This window comes from Grammomys surdaster, unplaced genomic scaffold (genome assembly GCF_004785775.1).
Source record: "Grammomys surdaster isolate TR1022 unplaced genomic scaffold, NIH_TR_1.0 125767, whole genome shotgun sequence".
NCBI classification, from domain to species: domain Eukaryota; kingdom Metazoa; phylum Chordata; class Mammalia; order Rodentia; family Muridae; genus Grammomys; species Grammomys surdaster.
The window spans coordinates 1,486,703-1,503,712 of NW_021620598.1; the positions used below are offsets into that span (position 1 = coordinate 1,486,703).

The 17,010-nt window shown below is 49.5% G+C and overlaps 1 protein-coding gene across 2 annotated transcripts in view; it reads left to right on the plus strand.

Moving 5' to 3' along the window:
* Parvg (parvin gamma) overlaps positions 1 to 16,807 on the plus strand; it is a 23,700-nt gene extending 6,893 nt beyond the window's left edge. For both annotated transcript variants that reach the window (XM_028788704.1, XM_028788703.1), the window contains exons 7-13: positions 1,135 to 1,190; positions 1,539 to 1,561; positions 3,176 to 3,234; positions 3,519 to 3,587; positions 6,689 to 6,790; positions 11,782 to 11,854; positions 12,277 to 16,807. In XM_028788704.1, coding sequence (XP_028644537.1) covers positions 1,135 to 1,190; positions 1,539 to 1,561; positions 3,176 to 3,234; positions 3,519 to 3,587; positions 6,689 to 6,790; positions 11,782 to 11,854; positions 12,277 to 12,386 — 492 coding nt within the window. In that variant the 3' untranslated portion in view covers positions 12,387 to 16,807. The remainder of the gene's footprint in view (positions 1 to 1,134; positions 1,191 to 1,538; positions 1,562 to 3,175; positions 3,235 to 3,518; positions 3,588 to 6,688; positions 6,791 to 11,781; positions 11,855 to 12,276) is intronic.
* The last annotated feature ends 203 nt before the right edge of the window (positions 16,808 to 17,010 follow it).

The window sequence follows — 17,010 nt, forward strand, 5'->3', positions numbered from 1 at the left end:
TGTATGCATGTGTATATGAGTGCATGGATGTGTATCTGTGTATATGTGTGTGTATATGTGTGTATGTGTATATATATGTATTTGTATGTGTGCATGCATGTGTATGCATTTATGTGCATGTATGTGTGAGTACATTTGTGTGTATGCATGTGCATGTATGTGTATGTATGTTTACGTGCCCGAGTGCATGTATGTATGCATATATATGTATATGTATGTGTGCGTACATATGTGTGAGTACATTTGTGTGTATGCATGTGTGTGTATGTATGTTTATGTGCATGAGTGCATGCGTGTATGTATATATATGTATGTGTGGATGCATATGTGTGTGTACATTAGTATGTATGTATGTGCATGTGTATATGTATGTTTATGTGCATGAGTGCATGTGTGTATGTGTGTGGATTTATATGTGTGCATGTGCATGTATGTGTGTGTATATGTGTGTATGCATGTGTCTTTGTTCCTTCTACTTGCCTTGTACACCCAGCTGTGTTCAGCTGGGCCTGGTCAAATTCATTCCCACCTTTCCCAAGCTTTTGCTGAAAGTTCAGTACTGAGCCTTTTCATGGCTTTCTCACACTTCTGTAAAACACAGGTAAGGCTGGCAGACAGCTCAGCAGGGCAAGGTGCTTGCTGTTAGGCCAGACAACCCGAGTTCAGTCCCTAAGACCATCATGGGAGAGAAAACTGATTCCTGAAACTTGTCTGTGACCTACAGATGTCAACTATGGCGTGTGTGTACTCCCCCACATACGTGTGTGCACGCACACACATACACACTAAAAAATAAATGGGAAATAATCAGAGGTGACCATTAATTTGCCCATTTGTTCATATCAACACATATTCATTCACACACACACACATGTGCACACACACACACATGCACACACGCAAACACACGTGCACACGCACAGAGAACTCTAGGGTGTCTCAGGAATGAGGCACCTGTAGTGCTATCCTCATAGGTTCAGTGATCACAGAGAAAACGGACAGCGAAGCTGCCTCATAGCAGCATCCTGTGACGGGGGCAAAGCAGACCACACTGGGTCCTTTTCCTCTCTGACCCTGTGGACTTGGATCTGGGGCTCTCGGGGTCATACAGTTCTCCCCCTTTCCCTCTTGTAGAGCACCAAGATGGGCCTGAAGGCAGACAAACAGGTGGAGCAGCTCACAGAATGCAAGTGAGGATGGGCATGGCTTTAGCTGGGTGCGGGTGCAGGGGGTGCTGGGTCAGGGGAGCCCTCCTTGTGCCTGCTGACCTTCAGCCCTGAGCAGGCTGCAGGGACCTCCAGCCTAGGCATCCTCAGCCACACACTATCCAAGTGTTCTGAGGTGTGTGCATGCGGGGCGGGGCTGCCAGCCTCTTAGCCTTGCTTTCCACATCTGAGGTCTCTGCACCTCCCCTGCCTTGATTGCGAATCTCCATGCCACCTGCTGGTGTCAAGCTTGTTACATTAGGCCATGGGAGGCCTGCGGACTTTTTGCTAACTCTGTGATTGCTTTTCTGTCTCCTGCAATTTCTCCTCTAGCTCACACGAGGACCAGCCTTCACGTGAGTAATTTATCAAGGAAGGAAACCATTCCCTTCTGATGGGGTCGAAGCGGCTGTGATGGAGGGGCTCTTTCCACTATGGTCTATTACTTTTCTGTGACAGGATCTATTCATGAATTTGTCCTTCCTTCTGTTTGCCTGGCCTTTCACTACTTGGTGTTATTTCCTCATCTCAAACACCTGGTGAATGATACCTGCCAGCCTGGGTCATTTTTACAGGTCCAAGTGGGGGATGGACACATATCTCAGTGTCTGCAGTGGGATCGGGGGTGGGGGGTGGGAAGGTAGAGGGATGGATACTTGGGTAGATATATATCTGACTGGCTTGTCTATAGATGGATGAATGTATAGTTAGGTTTTGTGTGTGTGTGTGTGTGTGTGTGTGTGTGTGTGTGTGTGTGTTTGCATCTGCGTGCATGCATGTATAAATGATGAATACATACTCACATATATGAATGATGAATATGTTTGTATGATGGGTAGATATATGTATATTTGTGAATGGATGGATAACTTGTTGGGTAAACATATAACTGGATGGATGAATGAATAAATAACCAGATGTATGTATGTATAGATAGATGAATGGGTAGATGGCCAGATGGATGGGGAGATGGTTAAATAGATACACATCTGGATGGATGGGTGAATGGATGGCTCGTAGAAAGACAAGTGGGTGGGTAGATTAATGGGTAATTGGAAGAAGGGCTTGTAATGAATATGTAGGTGAACAGTTGACTTGATCAACTGACTGAGGAAGAGATAAATGAAACGAGTAATGTCTGGTCAGTGTGCCAACTGATGAACTGCTTGTCACACCAGCAGCAGCCATGGCAGTCCGCACATACCATTGTGAGTGCCACATGTGCCGAGCACGCTCACAGCTTACCTCCTTTAGTCTCACCACCAGCTTGAGAGGGGGGAACTCAGGCGCAGACATCTACCTACTCAAGCTTACAGAGCTATGAGTGACGGAGCTGGTGGCATTCACTGCCGTGACCATTCTGCCCTCGCTGTGTGTCCTGCTCTGGGTCTGTCCCCATAGGAATAGTGTTAAGTACTAAGTACCCAACCACATAACCATCCATCCATTCATAAATACACATATTTCCACGCACCACAATATCCATCATTTGTATGTATGTATGTATGTATGTATGTATGTATGTATGTGTGTATGTATGTATATAGCTGTGTATCTTCACCCATCATTCATACGTGCATGTACACACACCCAACCATTTACCCATTCATCCACAAGCCAGTCAGATATATATCTATCCAACTTGCCATCCCTCTATCTTCCCACCCTCAGGTCCCACTGCAGACACTGAGATGCCTGCCCATCCCCCACTTTGATCTCTAAAGTGACCCAGCCTGGCAGGCATCATTCATAGGGTGTTTAAGATGAAGAAAAATGAAGTACAGAGAGGGAAGCCTCTCACAGCCGGGGAGCCGTGTGTTCCAAACCCAGGCCTGCTTCATTCGGGAACCCGAAGATCTAGCTGTAGCTCCCATGGGACTGGTTGTTCCGAGAAACTTTTGTGTGAAAACATTCTGTTTGGCGCAAAGATAACAGCATCATAATGAACTGTTTATCACTCTGGTCTGCAGAGGACGCCTTTGATGAATTATTTAAGCTGGCTCCAGAGAAAGTGCACGCTGTCAAAGAGGTAGGGCAGATCAAAGCTTCCCACTCGCATCACCCACCTGCCTGTGATGAGCAAGGGTGATGGGGGAGGGTACAGGTCTCACCCCATGTCTGCTGGGTGCTGGGTGATGGGGGAGGGTATAGGTCTCACCCCATGTCTGCTGGGTGCTGGGTGATGGGGGAGGGTATAGGTCTCACCCCATGTCTGCTGGGTGCTGGGTGATGGGGGAGGCCGTCTGTCACTCCAGGTTAGAAGGAGGCATGAGGGTCCTGAATGGTTCTGAGACCTTTGCTCTTCTGTCTTAGGCCATTGTGAGTTTTGTCAACCAGAAGCTGGACCGCCTGGGCCTGTCTGTGCAGAGTCTGGACACCCAGGTAGGGACACTCCTGGGTCTCCATGCAGGAATGGAGACCTGAGGGCTCCTGATCCCCAGAAACTTTCCTGTGTGACTGGAAGTGAGCTGTCACTTCCGGAGTTCTCAGGGCCCTCTCTAGTGGGGTGTGCTGCTGCAGGCAGCATTGCCAGAAGGAACCTCTGGAGACCCTGGGCAGGGGGGCTGTGGGAAGCTGAGAAGGCTGAGCCAACTCTGCTTCAGGTTTTGTTGTTACCCATTTATCAGAATGGCTTCCAGGACACAGGATATCTAGGTCTCAGCCTTCCTAACGCTGTGACCCTCTAATACAGTTCTTCATGTTGTGATGGCCCCCAACCTTAAAAGTATTTCCTTGCTTCTTCGTAATTGTGGTTTTGCTACTCTTATGAATTATAATGTAAATTATATGATACATAGCACATCTGATCAGTGACCCCCCCAAAGGGGTCAGAACTCACAGGTTGAGAACTACTGCTTTAGGACACTCTACCACCAGAGCGAGGGGCCTCCCCTGCAATTATATTTATTAGATGTATCCGTGGGATTCATGACGGGGCCAGTTTTTAGACTGGGGCCAGGGGTGTTTAGAGGAGCTGGCATAGCCCTGCCATCGGTGGGCTCTGTCTCCACCCCGGGAGCCCTCAGAGCTTATCCCACTGTGACAACACAAACTCAACTGTCTTAAGGTAGAGCAGAGCCCCGCAGATCCAAAGCCCCTCATCTAGCCATGACCTTCACAGAGATTCTGTGTCTCCATTGTTACCACAACACAAGGTGGTGGAAGCACAGAGATCTGACATTGCCTGGGCCAGGCAGGGTGGTGACAGGGTCTGATGAACCCTGGGCAGGCCTTCCTGGACTGTGGATATCAGCCATGTCTCAAGGCCTATACAGAACCCGATTATAGAGGGCCAGGCTACGTATTCCTATTTTGGGGCCAAACAGGAAAGTGCTGGAGCAAAATATTCTCTGCCATCAGCTCTGCAACTCCCCCCCCAAGTTCCCCCTCCATGTGAGAACTCATAAAGCCCCATTCAATAGATGACACTATTAAAACACAGAGAGGCTAGGTAACTTACCAAAGGTCACACAGCAATTAAGTGGTGATCCTAGGATTTGGACAGAGGCAGTTGAGGCCCAAGTATACGCTGATAGCAACTGCACATAGTAGGTGGCCACGTGAGCTTTGTGAGTGCTGTGGCAACATGGTGGGGTGACACAGACTTCAGAGTCATATGTGCTTCCATCTTGTGCCTGCCACTTGGTGCCCTTGGGCGATGAGGGTATGTCCGCATTGGCTGTGTGACCTTGGGTGATTTACTGAACTTCTCTGAACTTAAGGCTCCTTGCTTTATAAAGTGGGAGCAATTCTACCTCATGGGATTGAGGGTGGGGGAGCATTGCTATTTAGTAACATTTATGTCGCCTGACTCGCTGTGGCTTTCCCCGGGTAACATACCCATCTCTGACTGTATTATCTGTGGGTAGACATAGCACGATAGCGCAGGTTTGCAGTCCACTTCCGGCATCCTTCTCTTCTTCGAGGAAACAAGAGTAAGTGGACAAGGATGGTAGGCTGGGATGATAGAGGAGGCCTCAGAATTAGGTTTCCCAGCAACGTTTTGGGGACAGCAGCAGAGACACTTCCAAGCCCAAACTAATAACATCAGAACAGACTTAATCAGGGGAAATTCCATTAAAGACAGAACAGCGCCTTTCCCCAGCAAAGAGATTCAGCAGGATTACATTAGCATTTGACGTGCCCACTGCAGCGTTATCTCAGACCGTGCAGACAGAACAGACAGAAATATTAATGGGCCCGTGTAGTCCTCTTTTCCTTTCCTGATGGGAGAGTTTTATACTAATTCTGTTTTCACACACGTGTCTGTAGTCCATGGAATAACTTGTCATTTAAAAATAGGCACAGTGGGGGGTGGCGGTGGTGAAAGGTGCCTCAGCTGGTGTAGTGCTTTCCTGGCAAGCCAGAATCCTGGGGTGTGGTGGCACACATGTCTTTTTTTTATATGTATGAGTGCTTGCCTGCATGCGTGTATGTACGACATGTGTGCTTGATTACCAAAGGGGCCGGAAGAAGGTATTGGACTCCCTGGAACTGGAGTTACAGATGCACTGGGCTGCTGAGTGAGTGCTGGGAACCAAACCCAAGTTCTGTGTAAGAGCAGAGAGTGGCCTTAACCACTGAGTCATCGTGCCAGGCTCTGACACATATTTTAATCCCAGTACTAGGAAGGCAGAGACAGGAGGATTCCCGGGGCTTCCAGGCCACCCAGGCTAGCCTACTTGGCAAATTCCAAGCTTGAGAGACTGTTCTTCCCAAGCCCAGATAGGTGTACTAGTTCTAAGGAATAATACCTTAAGTTGTCCTTTGGTCTCTATTTGTACCTGCATATATGTGCACCAGTATCCACACATACCTGTCCATACATGAACACACACACACACACACACACACACACACACACACACACGCACACACGAGGGAAGGGGGGACACGAGGCTATTCCATAGTAAGTTTGGAAACAGCTATTTTAATTGAACGTATTCTGAGAGCCAGGCAGCCCACAACTGCTTCATGATAACCCCAAGCTGGGAATGCCAACCTCACTTCCCAGAAGGAATGTGAGGCTCAGAGAGGTGGTGTGACTTCTTTCAACTCACACCGCATGGAAGAGGCAGAGTGGAACCCGTCCAATGTCAGTGTCCCCCACACCACAGCCCTGGTTCATTTCTTCTGTTAGTTCCTTATATGTCACTGTGACAAATGCCTAAGAGAGAGGGGAAGGGTTTATCTTGTGCACAGGTTCATCTTTGGTCTCTTTGTTTGGCCCCACATGCTTGGGCAGAATATGATGGGCCCAGGGGTGTCTGGTGGAAGACGGCTGTTCACATCATGGTGGACAGGAAGCCAAGAGCCCAGCAGGAAGGAGCCAGGGAGATTGTAGCCACTGATCTACTGTACCCAGTAATCTACTTCCTATAGCCAGTTCCTACCCCATAAAGCATCCAAAACACCGCACCAGCTGGGGCCCAAGTGTGCACAGCGTGCTATGGGGGTAACAGACTGAAACTCAACCCCTGTAGTTTGCAGATGGTGTCATCCTGCTCCTGCTGATTGGACAGCTGGAAGGCTTTTTCTTGCATCTGAAGGAATTCTATCTCACTCCCAGCTCTCCCACAGAAATGGTAAGCTTCTGAGGTCTTCCTCCGTGGATTTCTTTGGGGGGGGTAGACAGATTTATGCCATTGGCCTGACATTCTTTGTTCAATTCCAAGCAATGATAAAAGTGGAAAGGAAGTTTGTTCATATGCCTGTCCACCCATCCATCCTCACACCCATTCACCCATCAACCTACCCACTCACCCGCTCAGTCACCCACCCACCCATCCACCCATCCATACGTCCATCCATTCAGCTATTCACCCACACATTCACTGACATCATCCCACCAGTTAATCTACCCATACACTCAGCCAACATCTATTTATGTATTTATATACCCCTACACATCTATCTACTCATCCATTGACTTATCTATCCATCCACCCATCATCAATCCATCTATCCATTCATCCATCCATCCACCCACCCAGTCATCCCTCTACTCATCCATCTACCCAGCCATCTATCCATTCATCCACCTATCCATCCATCCATCCATCCATCCATCCACCCAGTCATCCCTCTATCCATCCATCTACCCAGTCATCTATCCATCCACCCACCTATCCATCCATCCATCCCTCCATCCTTCATCCACCCATTCATTCACCCACCCACTCATCCATCCACTCATCATCTGTTTGTCTGTCCATTCATCCATCCACCCACCCACGTACCCATCCATCCACCCTCCCGTCTGTTTTTCTACACATCTATCTATCTACTCATTCACCTATCTGTCTGTTCACATATCTACCCATCTGTCTCCCTCAACTCACCTAACCACCCACTCACCCCCCCGTGCACTGGACTCCCCACTCTCCAAGAGTCCGCTTAGTGCCAATGCCACGCTGTCCAGGACACAGGACAGTTCCTCACAACTCTGGCTTTCACGCTCCTCCATCTCTACCAGCCATTCTCGGATGGTGGCCTTCCGGGACATCAAGGCGAGGCATTGGCTTCTGGTGTGCTGTGCAGACTCACAAGAGAACAGTGCTGGTTGCAGTTTGTTTTACAGAATTGAGGAAGATGGAAGATGTCTTGAAATGAAAGAGCAGGCTCAGCTGAGGCTCAGGAATGCTTTCGGGGAACAGTCTGTGGCTCACGAGGGCTACAGGGACTGGGCAGGGCAGGTTTGGTACACAAAGCATTTCATATGGACCCTGGATCCCAGAGCTGCCAAAAGACACACCTTTAGTCCAGGCAGGCAGCTAAGTCTGACCCCAGCAAGAGGGATGAGGAGTGACAGGCCAGGGAGTTGACGAGTTCCAGGGTATGCTCGTTTTGAATGTGCACATGCAGCTGTGCATCGCTGCCCGCGGAGGCTCTAGCACCCTTCCTCTCTGCCCGCTGGACACTGGATCCAAGCATTTCACTCATCTCCTTTGAGCTATGGCCGAGGGTATTCCCTGAAGAAGCCCTTTTCAGAGGCTTCCTGCCCAAGGAGAAGACTCCTATCACCTTCCAAACAAGGGAAGGAATACTTCCCCCTGGGTCACAGCCCAGGTTCTCTCCGGATGGTCTCAGGCTTCTTGTCTCTGAAATGGGTTGCTAACACTACCCTGCCCATTGTCAGGTTGTGTGGGGAGTAAACAGTAGTGTGGAGAGACATTGAGGAGGAGGCTTGGAGGGGCACACATTCCTGGTCCCCTGCCCTGCACTTTCTGAGGCTACTGTAATCTTCCAATCTTCAGGCAACCTTGAAAAGGGTGATGGAGGTGGGACAGTTGGTGGCCTGCCTGGGACCACATGGCTGACCTGTCTTTGTCCACATTCTTTTAGGTAGTGACCTTTCCTCTTGAAGTAACACCCAGTCAGGATGCCTGTCACCAAGTGTGTCACCTGCAGGCTGGGTCCTCCACATCCCTAGTCGGGCCCTTCTTCCCATCTTCCTTTGTTCTCTGTCTGCTGTACCCTCTGCCTGTCTCCCCTATTGCAAGGCCCCCGCTGGTCCCCAGAGCTCAGCATCCAGCATCTTGCCCTCACCTGCCCTAGTGTTGCTGTCTAGATGTTTCTATAACCTCCAGCTCTGCCCCATTCTTGTTTTTTCCAGAGGTCTCTTGGCACTCAGCAGGCCTCTATGAAGCTTCTCCCAGGTCCCTCCCTGGCCCTTCCTTCTGTACCCCAGGAAGAGAGAGGGTGAATTATGTCCCCACTTTACACAGAGCAAGACTGAGTCCTTGGAAGTCTGACAGGCTCCCCTGGGACCACACAGGTTACAGATGCAAGTCCTGTCCTCGGGAAGAATCCATCCCTGAGTCCTGCTTAGGAGCAGGGTGAGCCTGTGGGAGGCTCACAGTGTGGGACAAACTTGCATCCACCCAGTGAGACATCAGGGATGAACCATGAGACAAGTCTGAGGAGGGAGGCAGGCACTGTAGGAACCCAGGCTCAGCAACATGGGCCCGTCCCGTGTCATTCAGCAGCCAGACTTCCTGGGACACGAGGCCTGTGCTTGCTGTGCCTCAACACCCCCATACAATCCAGGCTGGACAGAGGTCCAACGTTCCTGGCACAGCTAACTTGGGAATCATTAGAACCTCTTCCGACCCTGCATGGGAATAGATGCAGAAACAGCATTAGCTCAGAGCCCAAAAGAAGAGGTTGGGGCTTGTGGAAGAGATTCAGGGCAGGAACATGGCCGACTACAGCCACAGGTTATTAGCTGGAGGCTGGATTCCAGTGCTTCTCTTTACTTTTGTTGTTGTTGGTTTGGTTTGGTTTTTGGTTTTTCGAGACAGGGTTTCTCTGTGTAGTCCTGGTTGTCCTGGAACCCACTCTGCAGACCAGGCTGGCCTCGAACTCAGAAATCCGCCTGCCTCTGCCTCCCAAATGCTAGGATTAAAGGCGTGCGCCACCACTGCCCGGCTCCAGTGCTTCTCTTTAGAGCAGCCTCCCGGGACTGATGGGTTTTTTTGTCAGGTGGCGTTTGATTGCAGTGTAGATACAAGGGAGTCAGCGTGCAATTTAGAGTAAAGTTAGGGACACAGAGAGAGGCAGCCATTTGCTCTGCAGAAACCAATGCATCAGAAGCAGGAAGCTGGCTCACTCCCATGTTCAATTTTCTCTCTCAGAGAGATGGGAACACGCGGCCTGGGTCCTGCCTTCCTTGGCTCTGCAGAGCATCAAGCTCTCTCTTCATCGTCTCAAACTGCCCAGAAGCAACGGACAGGCTTGAGGGGGGGGGGAGCGTGGATGGGGGCAGGAGCAAGGGGTGGGGGTGGGGGTGGGGGTGGGGGGTAGGGGAGCAGGCTCCACAAGTGAGGAGCCTGTCCAGACCTTTGGCTTATGAGCTTTGAGGAGGAAGCGTGTGCTAAGAGAAGCCCCATGTTCTCTGAGTCACTCATACATATCCTTCAGCATGGACTTTCTGAGAACAGGTGCTATTCCGATTCTGGGCTTTGTGCACAGCCTGCCCACAGTTGAGGGTCAACTTGTATTTTTAAAATATGCGAGTTGATGGGCCTGGGCAGATGGCTCAGTGTAGTTGCCACCAAGCCTGACGACCTGAGTTTGATCCCCAGATCCCGTGTGGTGGAAAGAGAGAACGGACTCCCGCAAGTTGTCTTCTGACCTCCACACACATGCTGTGGCATACTCGCCACTCCGTAAATAAATAAATGTAAAAATAAAGTAAGAACAGTGACAGGCCAGGGCAGGCATACAGACATCTAACATTCCTGGCACAGCCAGCTCCCAATCCATGATGTCACAACCTGATTCAGACCCTGCATGGGAACAAGTGAGGGAAACAATGGTAACTGCTTAGCTCAGGGCCCAGAGCGGAGGGAGCCAGTGGAAGGAACTGCGGAGTAGGGACATGATGGTTGGTATACACTTGCAACCCCAACTGTTGGAGAGGCTGAGACAGAAAGATCACAAGTTTGGGGCAAGCCTGGGGTATAAAGTGAGGTCAAACCCAGCCTGGATAACTTAGCAAGACCCTGCCTCAAATTAAAAGTAGATATAGGTCTGGACACATGGCAGTAGAGAGGGTGTGAGAACTCCTGCAGCCTATCCCCAGAAGTGTGTGAATGAAGGATTTCTCAAAATTGGCCACATGGGGTACTGTGGCAAATGGAGTCTGTGGCCTCAGGGAAATATAAATACCCTCAAAGCTTTTGACATACTAGGGTGTATTCAAGGCTCTGAGAGATCCTGAAGTGAAGGACCTAAGACTCTGCAAAACCATTTGGTCGCAGACACCCTCTCCCTTGACATCCCGGATCACTCTTTGGAGATACTGGCTTGTCAAGAGCGTATAGAGCGTATGCAGCAGAGCAGGGGCTAGACTTCCCTCTTACTGTTGTTTACTTCCTGGGCAGCCTACAAGCTGCACTCCTGATGAGAAAGTGTCAATGATGGGGAGTTCCCCTTCCCAGGAGATTCCTCAAGGAGGGACTTGGGAACACAGAGGAGGACTGAGCTGTGTGCTCTAGCCTGCATTTGCTCAAACTACTTCCCCCTTGGCCTAGACCTTCCTGAGGATGACTGGCCTTTAGTAGAGCTGTGGCCCAGAGAGCCATCTTCCATCTTCCGCGTGTTCTTGTTCTGCATCATGGGCCTTGCCTTACCTCATCTGTTCTATATCTGTTCTGCTCCTCTGAGGCCCTCCAAGCAGAGACAGACTGTTTTCCACTTTCTAAGGGGACTCTGCCACCTACAAGCCAAGGTTACCTCACCTGACAGACTCGCGTGCAGGGTGTCACCTCCACCAATCCCCCGTCTCAATCTCTCAGTAAAGACCTGTCCTATTAGTAGTGTCTTCTTGATCACGCATGTCCCGAATGTGGCATCTGCTAAGAGCTGTGTGCAAATGAATGTGTCTGTGTGAAGGAGGGAGCTCTCCGTTCACAGGGCGTAGAGAGAGATAGCTGGGTGCCCCCGATTGCTGTTGTAGTTCACGGATTCAAACCATGGTTGGACAAGGAGAGATGCCATTGGTGATAGGAAGGGCCTGGTGCCTGGACCCAGGGTCTCATTGGCTGACATCTGATTGGCTTTGTCATCATAGTTGCACAATGTCACCCTAGCCCTGGAGCTGCTCAAGGATGAAGGCCTCTTCAGCTACCCTATCAACCCTGAAGGTGAGTGCATAGCTCTCCTTGCCTGGAGGACCGCCTTGGACGTGACTGAGGGCAGTTGAGGAGAGTGGAGGGGCAAACATTGTTAGTGGGGTCCCCTGCTTGCTGGTCCATAAAGAGATATTGTTTCGTAGGCATCCTAGGAAGGATGCTGTGGCTACCATGCCAGCAACAGGAACTGAAGTCCCTCAGGATGAGTGTTCAGAGCACCCAGTCGCTGTTGGGGGAGGGGACATGATTACAGGGGAAGCACAGACAATAGGAAGGACACACCAATATATGTCATGTGGCTGGCACTGGGTCTTGAGGTCCTTGTCCTTGTTTGCAGGAGATTTTTCTTGTAGCATGGACCCTCCCCTATCCCTGGGGACAAATGCTCCTCCCTGTCCTGGCCTAACAGGCTGCTTTGTTCCCTCTGCCTACAGATATTGTCAACAAGGATACCAAGAGCACACTGCGGATACTTTACAGCCTATTCCAGAAGCATTCACTGAGGGCAGAGGGTGTCGGGGCACCCCATGGCACTCCAAATTAGTCACCTCTACCTCCCCAAGCTGTTTCTCAGAAGCTGTAACCTCTGGAGACCCAGCAGTCCCAGATCTTCCCACGTCAACGTCATTACTATGGATTGGTGACATGCTTCCCCCGACACCTGTCTTGCTTACCTTTGATCCCAACAGATGGGGACCTATTTTGCGCCGACTCTTGCTTTGCTCCGTGTATTTTGACAGCTGTATTAATTGTATTTATGTGGGTGAGGGGGGGCTCTGCATGTCTGTGGAGTCCTGAGTTAGCCTTTGACTGTGGTGAATAAGAGTTTGGTTCCCAGGCTAGACCAGCTCTCATCAGCCTCCAGTCTGTCTACTAAGGCTATACCTTGATAGTTAGTGGCTGCTCAGACCCCACAAAGTTGACCATCCCCAGCCAGAGGCTCTTTGTCATCAAAGCTGATGATCTCAGGCCAAGGTCTCTGTAAACTTCCTGATTATCCTACTCCCACTTTGGGGTGGTGAGCCCAGGACCATTACCCAAAGACCAGAGCCCCATGTGGAAGAAATGAATTCAGTTTCTTGTCAGAGAACCCTGACCAGGCTATCCCTACAGCTGCCGTTCCGAGCTCAGCCCTGGACCCCAGGGAAGAGATCTAGAGTTGGATCTTGGGTTCAGGTTATCTCTGGTCTGCACTCTGTCCTGTGAGACTTAGTGTCTTTTGCAAAGACAGAGAAACAGCTGAAGAAGTGAGCTGGCTCCAGGCTGGAGGAGAAGCTGTGGGGGGAGATGTAAAGTATGGGGTTCAGGGGTACAGAGACATAGGGGCATAGGGATTCAGGGGTACAGGGATGTAGGGAGGTTAGCCTGTTACTCCTCTGGACTTTTCCCTGCTTGCTTCAGGCTCCTGCAAGGAAAGTCTTTTAGGTTTGGGGGTATGTAGCCAAACAGCTTTGCCTTTGGGGGACTTTGAGGCAGAGTCTGGACAGGCCAGGCCACCCCTGCAAAGACAGTAGGTGGAGTTAGGTGACCTGGAGCTCTGGTGTATGCTGTGAGGAGGCCTGGGGCTTCTCTCTACTCAGATCCATTCCACCTGTCCCTTTGGCCCTATGCAGGCCACTCATACGTATTAGAGGGCACCATCAGATAGCGCCTCTGTCCTGCTGCCTCTGAGACATGTCCCTCTTCTATATCAGGACATCCTCACAGAAGCTGGGCCCTGCTATCTATCTGCTCAGGTAGTCCTTCCATGGAGACCTTCCTCTGTACCTCATCTCTTCTCTCTGGGGCATCCTGAGCCACGGTACAAGCTCGAACCCTCTGCTTCTTTACTAGAGGCTTGGCAGGTCAAAGTCAGAGGCCACACCCACCTTCTAGGCTCTTGGCTCCCTTCCCTCCTTCTCCCTTGCTTGCTTGCCCTCCTGGCCCCTCCACATCGTCACCCTCCACCTCCTTATCCTGTCTGATAGGAGGTCTGAATCATAAAGAGAATCATGTCTGAAACTTTATTGAGGACTAAATAACATTCCTCAGTTTACGTGCATGACTTAATGACAGCTGACAAACATACACAATCATATCCCTCCAACCAGAAGTCTCAAGATCTAAAACACTCCGCCACCTGATGTCCCACCCGTCAGAGCCCCTGCCTTAGAAGGGGAGAGCTGCCCTCTGTTGCTGCCTTTTCTGCATCTCTTAGAAGCTGACCTTCCCCAGGGTGCTGAGGTTTGGTCTACTACTATGTATTGTAATGGCAACTTCTGTATCCCAAGTCTAGTTGCCTCAAAACAAGTGAATTCTCATGTATTCCAGCTTTTGTTGTGTAAACCTTGTTCCTTAATTTAAAACTATTGCTTGGATAAAGATGCCTATAGCCTGTGGCTGGGCAGGAGAGCGGAAGGTAGACCTTTGGTTCCTGGGCTGGGGAGTCTGGGGCAGAGATCACAAGGAGAGGGAAGGGAAGAAGGAAGAAGGCTCCATGGGGTAAGTGGATTATGAGCACATAGCCATGAGGGCCAGCCTGTTGGGGTAGAAGTGGCCCAGTGGAACCTGCAAGTGTTATGCCAGGTTTATTGACAGGAAAGAAGACAAAATATCACAGAGGGTGCTCTATCTGCCCAGCTCTGATGCTTTAAGGCTTAAAGAGAAGCCTTAATTTTTGAGAATCTGTGTTAGTCAGTTCTGGATACTGTAACTAAGAGATCTAAAGTGGGCTAGAAACCCCCAAATAATATTTAAAGTATCAACGTGGGGTTTCTTTTCCTGATGCAATTCTACTCTCTCCACAGTGAGCGTACAGCCCATCCCTCTGCTTGCTGAAGACAGGCCCCCTCAGTGGGTGCCAATCATTCATCCATGTGTTCAGTTCGCTGCCTCCAAAGTTTGAGGATTCTCTTTACTCTGGTTTCCCTGTAGTCTACAGGGATTGCTATTCATGTTTCTCAGATTGCTTTGCATGTTCGAGTCTTTGTATGAACGCTTCCTAACCCTTTTCCTAGGTGAATACACAAGACTCACACGGCTGATTCGGTAAGATACTGAGAAATATAACAAGTTCTTTCTCTGCTGGTGAAATGATAGCCAATTCAAGCCACACACACACACACACACACGCACACACACAAAAGCTCAGGTTTATTGGGAAGCTGCTCTCAGGCAGGCAAGTTCACTGGCTCCCCCAACGGAGGCCAGGGAAGTCGCCACACGAAGGAAGAGAGAGAAAAAAAGAACTCGTGTGCAAAAAGAGAAAGAGAGAGAAAGAGAGAAGGTTAGAGAGAGAGCAGGAGACCGAAGCATCTGGATTATATAGGGAAGAGCCTCTGGGGGCATGGCGACCTAGCCTCTGGCCTGTAAAGTTTAGGGTTGGGGACAGTATATGCCAGGTAGGGACTGAGGGATACTGAGAGAACCTGGAGGCCGGCTCTGCTTTGGTATGTAAAATATACACCTCAGCCCCTTGTCCCAGAGTCTGAAACCAAAAAAACCAGTTACAGTCTTCAGTCCCACCTGCAGGGCCTGAGAGCCCCAGTTACTCTGTGTCTTATGGTCACTTGCTATTATCTATCTTTTCAATGTTAGCTATTCAAGAGGGTGGTTTTGATTTTAAATGTTACTCCTCTAATTTTTGAGACTCTGTATTAGTCAGTTCTGGATACTGTAACAAAATTCCAACAGACTAGGCAGTGTAAATCCTAGGTAGTCTGTCCAACAGTTACCGTGTCTGGGACTTGTAAGATGGAGGAGCTGGCAGCTGTTCCTCTGGTGGATGGCAAGAACCCTCCTCCTGGCTCAGAGTTGCTCCTCTTTCTGTCTTCAGGAGGGTGTGGGTAGGGTGGTATGGGGTCTGTCAGAAAGGAGAGAAAGAGAGATCACCACCCTGCCCTTGTCCTACCTTCTTCTGGGGACCCCACTTTCATGGCTTCACCTGAATCTAATCACAGTAAATTTGCCTCCACATAGCACAGGTAGGGGAGGAGCAGCATGCACCCCAGGCAATACCTTCTCTTTCTTACCTCTGTATCATCCTTGGTAAAGTGTTTGCTTAAATAATTCGCCATAAAAAATAACTGCATGTTGGATCCCCTGGGGCAGGGGAATCTGACCCTCTGGAAGAGCAGTAAGCACTTTTAGCCTCAGAATTATCCAGCCCTATTTGCCTTCCCTGCCCCAGTATAGAAAAATTATTGCACTTTAAGCTTCATATATAGTGTTGAATGCATTCTGAGTTAATTTTTACATAGAGGGCAAAGGCTGAATTGTAATTTTCCCCGGTGGATACCTCCTCCTTCCAGCCCAATCTTGTAAAGACTTCCCTTTGCCCACCAAATCTCCACGGTGTCTCGGTGTAAAATCAGTTTGCCACACGTCTTCCATCCCAGGGCTGGGCTGTGCTCATCTTGTGTGCAGTGTGCACCACGGTGCCAGCACCAGTGTCCTTGCTACTGGGGAGTCCTTAAAGTCATGAAGCCAAGCAGTGGGTTCCCCAGCTCGGTTCTCTCTTTGAGAAGCAGCATTGGATCCTGAGAGCCCTTTGAATTCATTTGATCTCAGTATAAACTTGGGATCAGTTTGTCCTTCTCTTTTTTAAAGGAACCTTTGAGATTTTTGATTGAGTTGTGCTTACCCTTCAGTCAAGTGGTGATCAGCCTGTGGCTTAGAACTCTGGGAAGCTGGGTCACTGACTTGGAGACCTCCTCCCCCAACCTGTCACCTTCCGCTCCTCCTTTATCTTCTCCCACCTGTCACCCTCTGTTCCTCCTTCATCTCCTCTCCTTTCTTTTCTCCCTTCCTCTTCCCTTTTTCTGTTGTAATTTAAAATATTTTATTAATACGTTAAGAATTTCATACAATGTATTTTGATCATATTCACCCAGCTCCTCCCCCACTTCCTCCAAGCTCCACCCCTATCTCTTTCCCTCCCAACTCCATGTCCTCATTTAAAATAAATAATCCACTCTGCTGCCCAGACTGCTGGTGTGATCTTCTATTCGTCAGGCTTCTCTAGAGGTACATAACTTATAAAATGAATCTCTCTCTCTCTCTCTCTCTCTCTCTCTCTCTCTCTCTCTCTCTCCATATCTGTACACATACATACATATGCATATATACATATATAGCCTCTATATACATTTATGTATGTATATATACAATTGTAGTCTATATGTATGTGT